We start from the raw sequence: 12,175 nt of genomic DNA, 5'->3' as shown, positions 1-12,175 counted from the left end.
ATTTCCCATTTAAAATGAACAGGTGAGAACTTTTTCCACAAGTCGAAACAACATCCAGCAATTAACACATAAATTCATCTGAAACAACCTTACAACTACCAATGCATCTTTAAGTCTTTGGTTTGTGTAGTGTTTCATCTGACCTGTCTTTACATCATCTACATGGTGAATGATGTGCCCTTTGACCTCAGTAGGCCCTGTTGACTCTACCAATCACATCACCTGTTGACTGCGACACAGGAATGACACCAACCTCCCCATTAGAATAGTTTTCATTCAACATTGAACATGAAGGTTTCAAAAAGTCTTTAGCTTTGAAATGCTTTAGTTATAATGACCCATGTTTACATCCTCTAACTGATCAGCCTGTTGCTACCAAATCAAAGCGTCAGTCACCGCCGTGTCTCGTCACTAAAGACTGACAGAGGTTACGTCGTCTGATACTGCTAAAGATACAGCAATAAACTCCAGGTTTTAGCTTGAACTGTTGGATATATGGACCCCCCCCCCACACACACACACCACCCCTTGTCTTATTATACAGATTATGTTCTAAAAAAGCAAAACTTGGTTATCAAAGTTTTCTGTTTTGCTGTGACCTTCAGGCGTGGCCTCGTGCACGTCAGCCTGCCGTCAGCGCTGCACTTATCTGCAGTGAAGCAGAACCGCATCACTGTCACTGCCAATCAAACTGACCCCCCCATACGCACACACAGGGTCTGCATCCGTCTGACACTTCCACGACCTTAAATTAAAACAATATTTACATCAAATGAAAATGGAGTCTTCTCTATAGAATATCGTGGCCTTTTGTCTTTTTTAGGCAACACTTATGTTAAAGTTTTTTCTTTGTTTGTTTTCAATAAGTTTTTGAAAATAAGTTTCTTTATTTGCATAAAATAAGCAAAGAAACGTTTGTCTCATTTCCTGATGAATTAATTAACAGCACTTATGACCAGAGCTTACATTTCTTTAAAGGTTTCACTGTAAGCTTCAGACTTGATTTCAGATTTACTTTAAAGGTGAATTTCAGTCTCAGCTCTTAAACCTTTCTGATTTTCAATGACCTCACAAATTCTCCAGAACTTTTAGGTCTCCAGCCGCCGTCCTGCTGACAATTCCCACAGTAAGAACCAGAACCTAGGCAGCATTTCACTGTTGTGCTCCTCGTCTGAGGAGAGCTGCTGCTCCATATATTTGACCGTTTAGTCGTTCTAGTCTGTATTTCATGCATTTGACTTGCTTGACATTTTTTATTTGCAGATTTCCTTAACATGTTTTGAACAGTTTCTATAAATAATTATAGTTGTGCATTTGTTTTATTCCAATATATCAGCTGTAGTTCATTAACTCAATAAACCAGTTTTCCAATTTTAATCTTTATTCCATACCTTTTTATGTTTTTAATCATAACTTTAACATTGTTCTATTTCTTTCTTTTTTTCATAGACTTATATTCAGTGTTTTTTAAAGGAGATTTTAATATAAAATAGTTGATAAGCTTACATTTATAGTTTAACTCTTATTCTTCTGCAGTGTCTATGTTCTCTGTGGTTTTTTTCGCCTTTTTGCAAACCACTTCCTGTTGTGAATGTTTAGTTGGAACGTGTTGTGTAAATAAAGACAATGATTCAATGATTGATAGATGACAAATGAGCATTTGTATCAGACACCAACAGTCAAAAGATATCATCTGTAGCAGCCACACAGGAGGTGAAGATGTGCTCTAGTCAAAGTGTTTTAAAAATGAGGCTACACAGTCATCTTTTACATGAAACGTGTCATCTAATTGTTTTCTATTTTAAACTTGTCTTGACACAGAGTAAAGAGGCTTTTCTTTATTTTATGTCACTACAGTATAAATTATTTAATTGATTATGAAATGTTTGAGTGTTCTTTAACAGTAACGATGCTACGAGGTAGCTTTAAAACGATTAATTGTATGTCTCAGCAGATTCTAAGTTCCAGTATTGCTTAAAATTCTTGTTGTTTGCATGATTGTACAGTACTTCAGGTCTGCACAATAAATGTAAGAGCTCAACAAACAGAGTTGGTTTTGTATGGTACAGTATGGTACGTTATGGTATGTTATGTTGCGTTATGTCACGTTAAGTTACGGTAAGTTACAACATGTTACGATACGTTACAGTACGTTAATGTACGTTACAGTACGTTACGGTACATGAAGGTACGTTACTGTGCATTATGTACGCGATGGTACGTTATGGTACGGAATGGTACGTTACAGTACGTTACGGTACATGAAGGTACGTTACTGTGCATTATGTACGCGATGGTACGTTATGGTACGGAATGGTATGTTACAGTACGTCACGTTCCATTACGTTATGTTACGGTAAGTTACGTTACATTGCGGTACGTGATGGTACAGTTACAGTACGCTATTTTACGTTATGTTGAGTCACGTCCTGTTACGTTACGGTACCTTATGTTACGTTATGCCCCGTTACGCTACTGTACGCTATGCTACGTTACAGTACATCATGGTACGTTACGGTACGTTATGTTACATTACGTATGGAACGGAACGGTACGTTACGTTACAGTACGGTTTAGTATAGTACAGTTGGGTACGTCATGGTACGGTACAATACTGTACGCCACAGTACGGTATGTCATGTTACGTTATGTTACGTTACGGTACGTCATGGTATGTTATGTTAGGTTACGACATGTTCCGTTACGTTACGGTCCATTACAGTACGTTATGGTACATTATGTTACGTTACGGTATGGAACGGAACAGTACGTTACGTTACAGTACGGTTTAGTATAGTTCAGTTCGGTACGTCATGGTACGGTACAATAAGGTACGCCACAGTACGGTATGTCATGTTACGTTACGGTAGGGTACAGTATGTTATGGTTCGTAACAGTACATTATGGTACGTTAGGTCATGTTACGTTGCATTACGGTACATTACATCAGTTATGGTATGCTACGTTACAGTACAGAACATTATGTTACATCATTGTACGGTACGGAACGGAAAGGAACAGTACAGGACGTTATGGTAAGGAACAGTATAGTATTTCATGGCATGGTATATTATGACATGGCTTGATTATGTATGGCATGACATGACATGGTATGTTAAGATATGACATACAGTATGGTAGTTACCCGGTGGAACATCTACTCGAGTACTGTGGTACAACTGAACATTAAAATCTAACAAGTCAAGAAATTCTGCAAGCAGGTGGAAAAAGGGTCAATTTTAGCATTTCAAAAATGAAAATATTTTTTATTAACTCAGTGAAAGAAACATGTTAGTTAGGAGAGCTTGACATGGTGTATATATGATGACTAACTATGATAATTTAGTAGCAGAAATCCCTGATTTGTTTTATCATAAATAAATACTGAGACGATGCTGCAGGATGGTGGACATCTTTCTGTCGGTCCAGCTGATGCTGAGCAGAAACAGAATGTGGGGAAATCATATTTTTTATGGACCCACTCCAATGAAAATTGTGTTTTTCTTTTGTTTAACATGCTCTTGTGGTATTTTTCTGAGCAATTTTAAGTTTAAAAGAAAACGTTCAATCTTAAAATGCATTTCTGGGTATTTCTTTATTCAAATCATTGTGAATCAGCTGGAATCATGCTGGAAAAAGATTGTTATTGTGCAGTCACAGATACAATTAGCTCCACTCCATTCTGATGCTTCTGCTTGCAGACGAATAGATCCATGAACGTCTTTGTTTTCCTCATCTGAGCTGGAATCTGGATTAAACTCTACAACTAGATAGCTCTGATATTGCTCACCTTTTTTGTTGCAGCATTAATGTTAGATTGGGGTGTGATGCTCCACGCCAACGACCATTAGTAACACTTTTAAAATAGATCAGAAACTGATTGGAGTGGGACTTCACCATGGCGCCCCATGGCAGCAGGGCGGGATCGTTATCATTCCCAGCCTGGGGTCATGGACGTGTTCTTTCTGATGCTTTCACTTTTGGAAAGGTCTTTCTCTGTAAACATCTGAAAGTTTACTAAAGTGAAGCTTGTTGTGTTGGAGCCTTTCAGCGCGCAGAGATGTTTGTGTTTTGTTCCTTGTTAAACGGTGAAGATGTTGAGCAGAGGATTGAGAAGGAGCGAGGCCTCCGTTTGTGGGGGGATGCCCCGCTCTGACATCCGTGAGCGCTGACGCCTGGGGCGCCATCACGCTCACATCCTGAAGAGTTTCCAGAGTACCGGCCCCGCCTCATTTGCATAGAGCTGATTTGCAAAACAAATCCTGCTGCAGGCTGCTCGTCCCTGCATCAGGAGCTGAGACAGAGGCTTGTTGTTGGTCTTGATTTAATTGAGTTGTTGTTCAGACTGTTTGCTGGATGCAGCAGATTTGGTTGATCATTGTCTGGTTTTTTCCGTCTATAGCCAAAGCAGACAATCATAGTTTTTCTCTCCCATTTCTCTGATGTGGTTTCTACAGAGCTCCTTTTTCACCAACATTTTCCTTCATGAAGCTCCACAGAGTTTCTTCTTGATCCCAAAGCAACAGTTGGAACAAACAAAACTGCTCTCCATGATACCTCCTCTCCCGTGCTTCAGGCTCTCAGACCTACACACTTCCTTCAGTTTTTCCCGTTTTTCCCCGGGCAAACCCCGGCTGCAGCGCCCCTCCTCCTTCAGGACTCATGTCCTGTTTGTTCAGCCCCAGCCAGGAGGATCCTCCTTCTGCTGGAGCCTGTGCAGGATTCTGATTTGCTCCATCTCCTCTCAGGAGCAGCAGGTCTAACCGCCGTGAACCCCCCACCCCCAGACCCTGTTTGCCAACTCATTTTGCATAATTCCTCAGATTTGTTTGTCAGACAGACTCTTCCCTCCCCAGACTTTGATTTCTGCAAAGATGAACCCCAAGAGAAAAAAAATACTGTTTCAATTCTGAAGATTTTGAACAAAAAGTGTATTTTCTTTAGACCTTCTTAAAAAATAAACTTCCTTTTTACTTTTTTAATAAACTTGTATTCATTTTTAGAAAACAAACTTTAAGTAAAAACTTAGCACATTAAGAGAAATACATTTATTTGAGCTCTACCTCTGTTTTTGTGTATCTAGAACTCATGTTTCACTGTCAAGACCTGGAGGACAGATCCGGCCCTCCAGGTAATTATATCAGGCCCTCCAGATCCTTTTATTCACTATGGCTCACAAGCATGCTACAGCAGAGCTAGATAGCATGCTAAAGTTGACCTCATTAGCTCGATAAAGAGGAGCTGACTGGCATGCTACTGCGGAGCTCGCTAGCACGCTACGCTGTACATCGGGTGGCTGCTAGAGTGGCGAGCTAACCCTCTAAGACCCCACTTAAGCCAATGTGGGCAAACACGGGTGGGGTCACCGAAAAATTGCAGACAGACCCCATCAGGGTCACATTTTCTGTCCACTTTTAAACCATAAGGGGCACTTGGCCTTGCTGGCTGGGTTGTGACATTTTCTCATGATACAAAGAAAATAAAAATGCATTTATGAGTGCTTCTTTATTCAAACTGTTGTAAATCAGGAGCAGACGAAATGCTGTTTGAAAAGCTCGTAGCAGTGATGTAGGTGCCACAACAGCAAGCCATGAGCTCCATGCTCCGCTCCATTCTGATCATCCACTTGCAGACAAATAGATCCATGAACGTCTTTGTTTTCCTCGTCTGAGCTGGAATCTGTACAGCTCTAACGTTGCTCATCACTAATGTTAGGTTGGGGTTGTGAGGGGCTGTAAGCTAGCAGGAGAGAGTGCAAACAGATGGATGATGGGAAGTGGGGATGGACTTCCTCAGTCTGAATATTACTGCTCACAATTCGGTGAATTTCTGGTGAACTCCTGCTGCTCTGCAGAAACTATGTCCGAGAATATGACACAATTTTTTTTTAAATTTGATTGGAGATGATTGGAGTGGGACTTTAAACCTCCATCTTTGCCTTGTATATATAATTTTAATAAACGCTCTTTTTCTTCAAGTATCTCTCCTGAGAACCTTTTTGCAGCTCCGGTCAGATTTGAAGATGTGATTTCCTTGAGCGGCTTTGCCGGCAGCTTCTCTGTTTGATGAAGGCGTTTGTTTGTTGGAGGTAAATCCTGCATGATGAAGGGTGTGGTGGGGGAGTCTCAACTAAGAACTCGACCTCTTTTTTTCCAGAGGTGTTTAATTAAGCCTGGATCTTCTGGGAGTGCAGAGCAGGCTGTTTCAGCTGCAGAGCAGCTTCTATCTCTGCAGGAACAGACCGGAGCAGCATGAACAGTTATCTATACCTGCATTTGCATGGCCTTCCAGGTCTCATTTGAATGCAGGATTACTGTGTTACAAGCCAGGTCACGTGACAGGTTGTCAGAATCATTCTGCTGTCACGGGAAACGATGGTTCATCTGCAGTTACTAACATTCTGGATAAACTTCATCTACAACAGGGGTCAAACTCAGTCGCACAAGGAGCCAAAATCCAAAACACACCTCAGGATCAGGTGTGTTTTATCCGAACAAGATAAACATTTATTAGAAACACTAAAATTTAAAATTTCAAACTTCAAAAATGTAACTTTTTAACATAATTATGAACTGTATATATAGCATCACCTGAAATAATGCCAGTGTGAATCCTGGAAGCTGAATTTGGCAGCTGAAGATGCTAAAATTGATAACTGAAAACATTTAAGCTGTAACTGAAAACTCTTAAGCCAAATTAGCCTAAAAAAATAAATAAAAACTTAGGTTAGCCAAAACAGCTAGCATGTAGTTAAGAAAATAGCCAAACTTCAAAATAGCCCCAAAAAACAGAAAACAGCTTAAATTAGCCCAAAACAGTTAGCATGTTGCTGAAATATTAGCTAGACTCCAAAAATGGCCTGAAAAACAAACAAAAAAAAGTCTAACTAGCCAAAAAAGCTAACATGTAGCTGAAATATTGGCTAAACTCCAGAACACCCTACAAAGCTAAAAAACAAACAAAAAAAGCCTAAATTAGCCAAAACAGCTAGCATGTAGCTGAAATATTAGCTAAATTACATATTAGGAAATGCCAAAATAGTCCAAAAAGCTAGCAGAATGACAATTTAAAAACTTTAAAACTGTAACTTTTTAACATAATTATAAATAATAAAAAGGCAGGAATATTATTCCAGAATAAATCAACTTAAACCTTAAATAACTTTTATTATTTTATTGAAATATATTTTGTCAAAATTATACATGTCAAAAATAAGCTCAAGATAACAGCAGGCCATTAATAACAACAAGATAAAATGATCAGGGGGCCGGATTAATCACCCAGAGGGCCGGATCCGGCCCCCGGGCCTTTACTTTGACACGTGCTCTACAAGATAAAGTTTGGGGCCTTTATTGTTCATTTAATATCTGTTGCCTTTGCATCAAATTTTAAGATCTTTTAATGACATTTCTTACCATTTTTTATGCTGATGATATTCAGCTTTATGTTTCTTTTAAATCTCAGAATGTTTTTAAAATACAGATTTTACGCGGGTGTCTGTCAGAATCCTCAGGGTAACTCTAGATCCAGTTTTATCTCTTGACTCTCATTGGGTCTCTTGTTCATTCTTGTTTTTAACATTTAAAGAAAATTGCCAAACTGAGTCCAGTTTTATTGCGTTCTGAGATGGAGATGCTTATTCATGCGTTTATTTCTTCTCATCTTGATTCTTGCAACTCAGTTTGTCCAGAACGCTGCTGCAAGGCTTTTAACCAAAACCTCCAGTTTTCACATGTCACCCCGTTGTTAATCCAACTGCACTGGCTCCCCATCCGTTTCAGAGTGCAGTTTAAAATCCTGGGTTTAACTTACAGAGCAGTTAATAACCAAGCACCGGTCCACATAAAGGACCTCATGTAGACGAACACTCCCAACATGTCCCTCAGATCATGTGACCAGGGCCTGCTGGTGGTTAAAAGAACTGGGTTGAAATCTAAAGGTGACAGAGCCTCTGCAGCAGGTCCTCCATCTCTCTGGAACTCCCTTCCTCTCAGCCTCAGATCTCTAGTCTCAGCATTTTCTTTTAAAAAGCCGCTAAAAACACATCTTTTTAAAATGTCTTTCTTAAATCTGTTTTTATATTCTGTTTGTTTTACTGTGAAGGACTTTGGGATTTTTATCTCGAAAGGTGCTATATAAATAAAGATGATCATTTTTATTATTAAATAAATTCAAAAAATGTCTTTTGTTTTAAGATTTATTTAAAGATTCAACAACATGACAATAGGTAAAATAAATATGACAGACAATTTTTTTAATGAAATTCAGTAAATCTCCCACGCATGCTCAGTGAACCTTCTGAAGGTTTCTGAACATTTTCTTGAATATTCTGAACGTAAACTTCTGGAATGACTTCATGAGCAGCCTCATTGGTCACAGCTGCATGAACTGGCGCGCGGCAGATTACTTATACTGCCACGTGGCAGTAAACTGACAGGTAAAGACATAACAACCAATGTTATTGCTTTTCTAGAAGAAATTGCTCCCAAAATGTTGTATTTTGAAAGATCTTCATTTTTATGTCACATTTGTGTTTGTTTTCACCTGCTTCGTGATTGTGGCACTCAGATTCTCGCGTGATTTCAAGTTATTTTAAAGAACTTTGTCTCTTCTTCATGAATGTTGTCCAAACTTAACGGGTTTTCTGTCGTTCTCGCGTGACCATCAGGCGACTCAGTCCATGCACGGTTCCACGCAGTGTTCGTTTGGATGTCTGCGCAGCTGCAGACTGTGCGTCAGGTGTCTGCAGTCACTTCATGCCGTGCTGGCTCTCGTGGTGCCGCCGCAGGTCCACCTTCCTCTGGAAGCCTTTTGCGCAGATGTCGCAGCCGAAGGGCTTGAAGCCCGTGTGCTTCCTGCTGTGGGTGATCAGGTTGGAGCTCTGGCTGAAGGCTTTGCCGCACACCTGGCACTTGTGGGGCTTCTCACCTGAGCAAACCAGAAGAGGACAGTCATAAATTCTCATGAAATCTGATCGTCTGTCTGTCACTGCTGGTGATTTGTTTGGACGCGCGTGCGGTGCGCTCTGCGCCCTAAAGCCAGAAGCCGGACTATTTTCTGCACTAAAGAATCGAGCTATTGTTCAGATTTGTCGGCCGTGATGCGGAGCGCAGACGGGAACTGACCGACTTCCTTTTCCAGAGCTGTGCGTGGAGCAGGAAAACCAGATATGCAAATGACCCCGCGTGAGTTTAAGGTTCATTTTCAGATTTATCAGCAGTTTATGGCTCCTGGAAAGAAAAACGCATGCAAATGCGCAGCAGATAATCACCCGTGTGGATGTAGGTGTGCTTCTTCATGTCAGACTTCTGGTGGAACCGCTTCCCGCAGAACTGGCACGGGTACGGCCGCGTGTCCGAGTGGATGAGCAGGTGCGTGGAGAGGGTGGAGGAGCGCTTGAAGGACTTCCCGCACATCTTACACTCGAAGCTTTTCTCCTGGTTGACAGCAGAAGGTGGGATGAGCTGATGTGGGAGTTCTTCAGAATAAAAGCCGCTCCGCGTCAATCAGCTCCTACCTGAGAGTGAACGTTCATGTGCTGCTCCAGACTCACGGCGTGGCCGAAAGTTTTCCTGCAGATGCTGCAGCCGAACGGCCTCATCCCGCTGTGGGACCTCCTGACGTGAACCTCCAGCCCATGTGACGTGGAGAACACCTGAACACAAGCAGGGCCGCGTCAATTACGCACCCAAATTGCACAAAAGCTCAAAGGTTCTTCCATGAGCAAAACGAGTTTTTCAATTAAACTTAAAAAAGAAAGGTGATGAACACAAGCAGGCGCGCGTCAATAACGCACCAAAAGTGCGCAAAAGGTCAAAGGTTCTTCTGAGCGCAAAAAGATTTCAATTAGACTAAAATGAAAGAAAAGTGTGACGTCTGAACACAAGCAGGTGTGCGTCAATTACGCACCAAAATTGCACAAAAGGTCAAAGGTTCTTCCATGAGCAAAAATAGTTTTTCAATTAAATTTAAAAAAGAAAGTTGAGATGCAGAGAACACCTGAACACAAGCAGGTGCGCGTCAATTACGCACCACAATTGCACAAAGCTCAAAGGTTCTTCCATGAGCAAAAAGATTTCAATTAAATGTTAAAGAAAGAAAAGTTCATGAAATAAAATATTTTCTTTTGAAACTTATATCTTATTATGAAATAGATACGGCCTCTCATTCCCTCTGATTACCTTGTCACAGGTGATGCAGTGGTAGGTGCTGGACATGGGGGGGTAGTGGGTGCTGCAGTCCAGCGGCTGCTGCGCGGGGGGGCTGCGGCTGATGCGGCCCCCGTACAGGCTGCTGGCGTGCTGCAGCACCGTGGGGCTGAAGCTCAGCTGACGCAGCTCGAAGGAGGACCCCACCGGCTCCCACGCGAACGCGGGCTTGTAGTACGGGGGGAAGTCGTCCGCGTGGGGATCTGGGGGCAGGGGGAGAGTAATCTGATTACATTCGGCAGGGCTGTGGAAACCTGGTTTCCTCATAACATGGGTTTATTCCAGGTTTGTCCAGAACTTTTCCACTGAATAATAAACTCTAACATGAGAGGAAGGAGGAAGTCCGGGCGCGGAAACAGGTAAACTGATTTCCTGGTTTGGTAACCAGATTACTGGGCGCATGTAAACACACCCGCTGATTTCGACGACTCACCGCTCAGAAAGTAGGGCTGCGTGCACGCCACCGGAGAGGTGGGAGGGTCCCGCTGCACAAGTACGGGATGCACCTGCTGCTGCTGCGCAGGGGGGGCCGCAGCCTGCTCCCCGGGCTGCGGCACGTCCGACAGGTCTGCGCTCTGAAGCTGCAGCGTGACTTCTAAAATCCACAGCAAACACCAGTGTGATTCATACAAGACAAACATGCCTCCGAGTTGTTTCAGAGCAGGTAAACATCCTGCTGCGGAGGCTTCAGCAGAACCAGGACACTTCCAGGAGCACAAATTATGAACAGCATCAATCTGCTTGCAGCAAAAGTCAAATGTTCATTTTTTCCCCTAAAAAGTTTAGAAGCCGAAACACATTTCATTTCACTAATAAAAAAAAAAGTTCATTTTTGGATAGAAAAACGCTTTACTTGCGCAAACTGCGGCCTCTGGCTCCTCCTGGAAGCGGTGAACGTTGTAGGATGCGCATCTTTTGTTTTTCACCAGGAATGACCGCGGCATGATGACGTTTCACTGCAAGGAAAATGAAAATGACGCAAAAAAGTCTGAAAACGAGAAAAAAGGAAATGACATTTATTGAACTAAAGTTATTAGAATAAAACGCCTGAGCTATAATCTGAATTATCGTTAAAACATCAAATAAAAACAAACTTTGAACACCTGAGGACAGTTTTCCCGGCAGCTCCGACTCACCTGCAGCTCCGCACGAGGCGCGTAAAACGGAGAAAAGATGCTGATGACGCACGCTTCTCCGAGAGTCCTCCGGCCGCCGGTGCGTCCCCAAATCCGTTCCTGAAAGTTAGAAAAGCACGGCCGCGTGAAGAACATCGCGCAACACCCCCCACCCCCCACCCCCTGATTTTCAATCAGATAACTTCAGCGGGACAATCTGAGTGTGCTCTCAGCCAATCAGCGGCCGACCCGCAGGCGCACATTTGCCTAAAAAAACACGCGCCTGTGGAACAGTTATACAAAACACAGCTACTCCGCGGGCACGCGCTCCCTGTGCACGCGCGCAACACGCCTAAAGGAAAAAAAAACTTTAAGTAAAAGATGTGGAGTTTTGCTCTGAAACAGATTTTATTTCACTAAAATAAAAAGATGTAGCCTAAGGAATTTGGGCTGCAAGATTCGCCAGAAAACCTGGCGCGCGCGCGCACTGGACACCTGCTGACCTATGCAGACACGAGGCACCTCGTGCGCCATCTTCATAACTTCTATCTACGAAAACCCGCTGCTGTCGCCACTAATAACAATAATATTCACATTAAAGGTTAATGAAACATTTTTAAAAGTTGATCAGAAAAACACTGGAGCGCCCTCTTGTGGGAAGTCTGGTTTTAACGGAGGTGTTTCCAAAGGTGTAAGAACTTTATGGATCCTGTTCATGAGGGAGTATCTCATTACAAGTACACAGTAACATATTACCTTCCACTCCTTAGTCTGAGGTGTTACCAAATAGTATCAGTTATATTTACTCGGTAAACTTTTAGTTTTACAACAGACTAACGTCCCAGAATATAA

At 42.2% G+C, this 12,175-nt stretch overlaps 1 protein-coding gene across 2 annotated transcripts; it reads right to left on the bottom strand.

The window, feature by feature from the left end:
• Positions 1-8,186: 8,186 nt before the first annotated feature.
• gfi1b (growth factor independent 1B transcription repressor) lies at positions 8,187-11,503 on the bottom strand. Of its 2 annotated transcripts, none has more exons than XM_036214604.1 (7): positions 11,345-11,502; positions 11,062-11,196; positions 10,642-10,803; positions 10,182-10,411; positions 9,518-9,655; positions 9,272-9,437; positions 8,187-8,928 (listed from the first exon to the last, which is right to left on the bottom strand). In XM_036214604.1, exons 2-7 carry the CDS (start codon positions 11,150-11,152, stop codon positions 8,750-8,752), a joined length of 966 nt encoding a protein of 321 aa, XP_036070497.1. In that variant the 5' UTR covers positions 11,153-11,196; positions 11,345-11,502; the 3' UTR covers positions 8,187-8,749. The 2 variants fall into 2 exon arrangements, with proteins under 2 accessions (XP_036070497.1, XP_024119004.1); XM_024263236.2 differs by having other exon boundaries at positions 8,188-8,928; positions 11,062-11,164; positions 11,345-11,503.
• Between the last annotated feature and the right edge of the window lie 672 nt (positions 11,504-12,175).

Source organism: Oryzias melastigma, linkage group LG12 (genome assembly GCF_002922805.2).
Source record: "Oryzias melastigma strain HK-1 linkage group LG12, ASM292280v2, whole genome shotgun sequence".
Lineage (NCBI taxonomy): Eukaryota > Metazoa > Chordata > Actinopteri > Beloniformes > Adrianichthyidae > Oryzias > Oryzias melastigma.
Note: the sequence above shows the minus strand (reverse complement) of the source record. Positions and strands in the feature narration are given on the sequence as shown.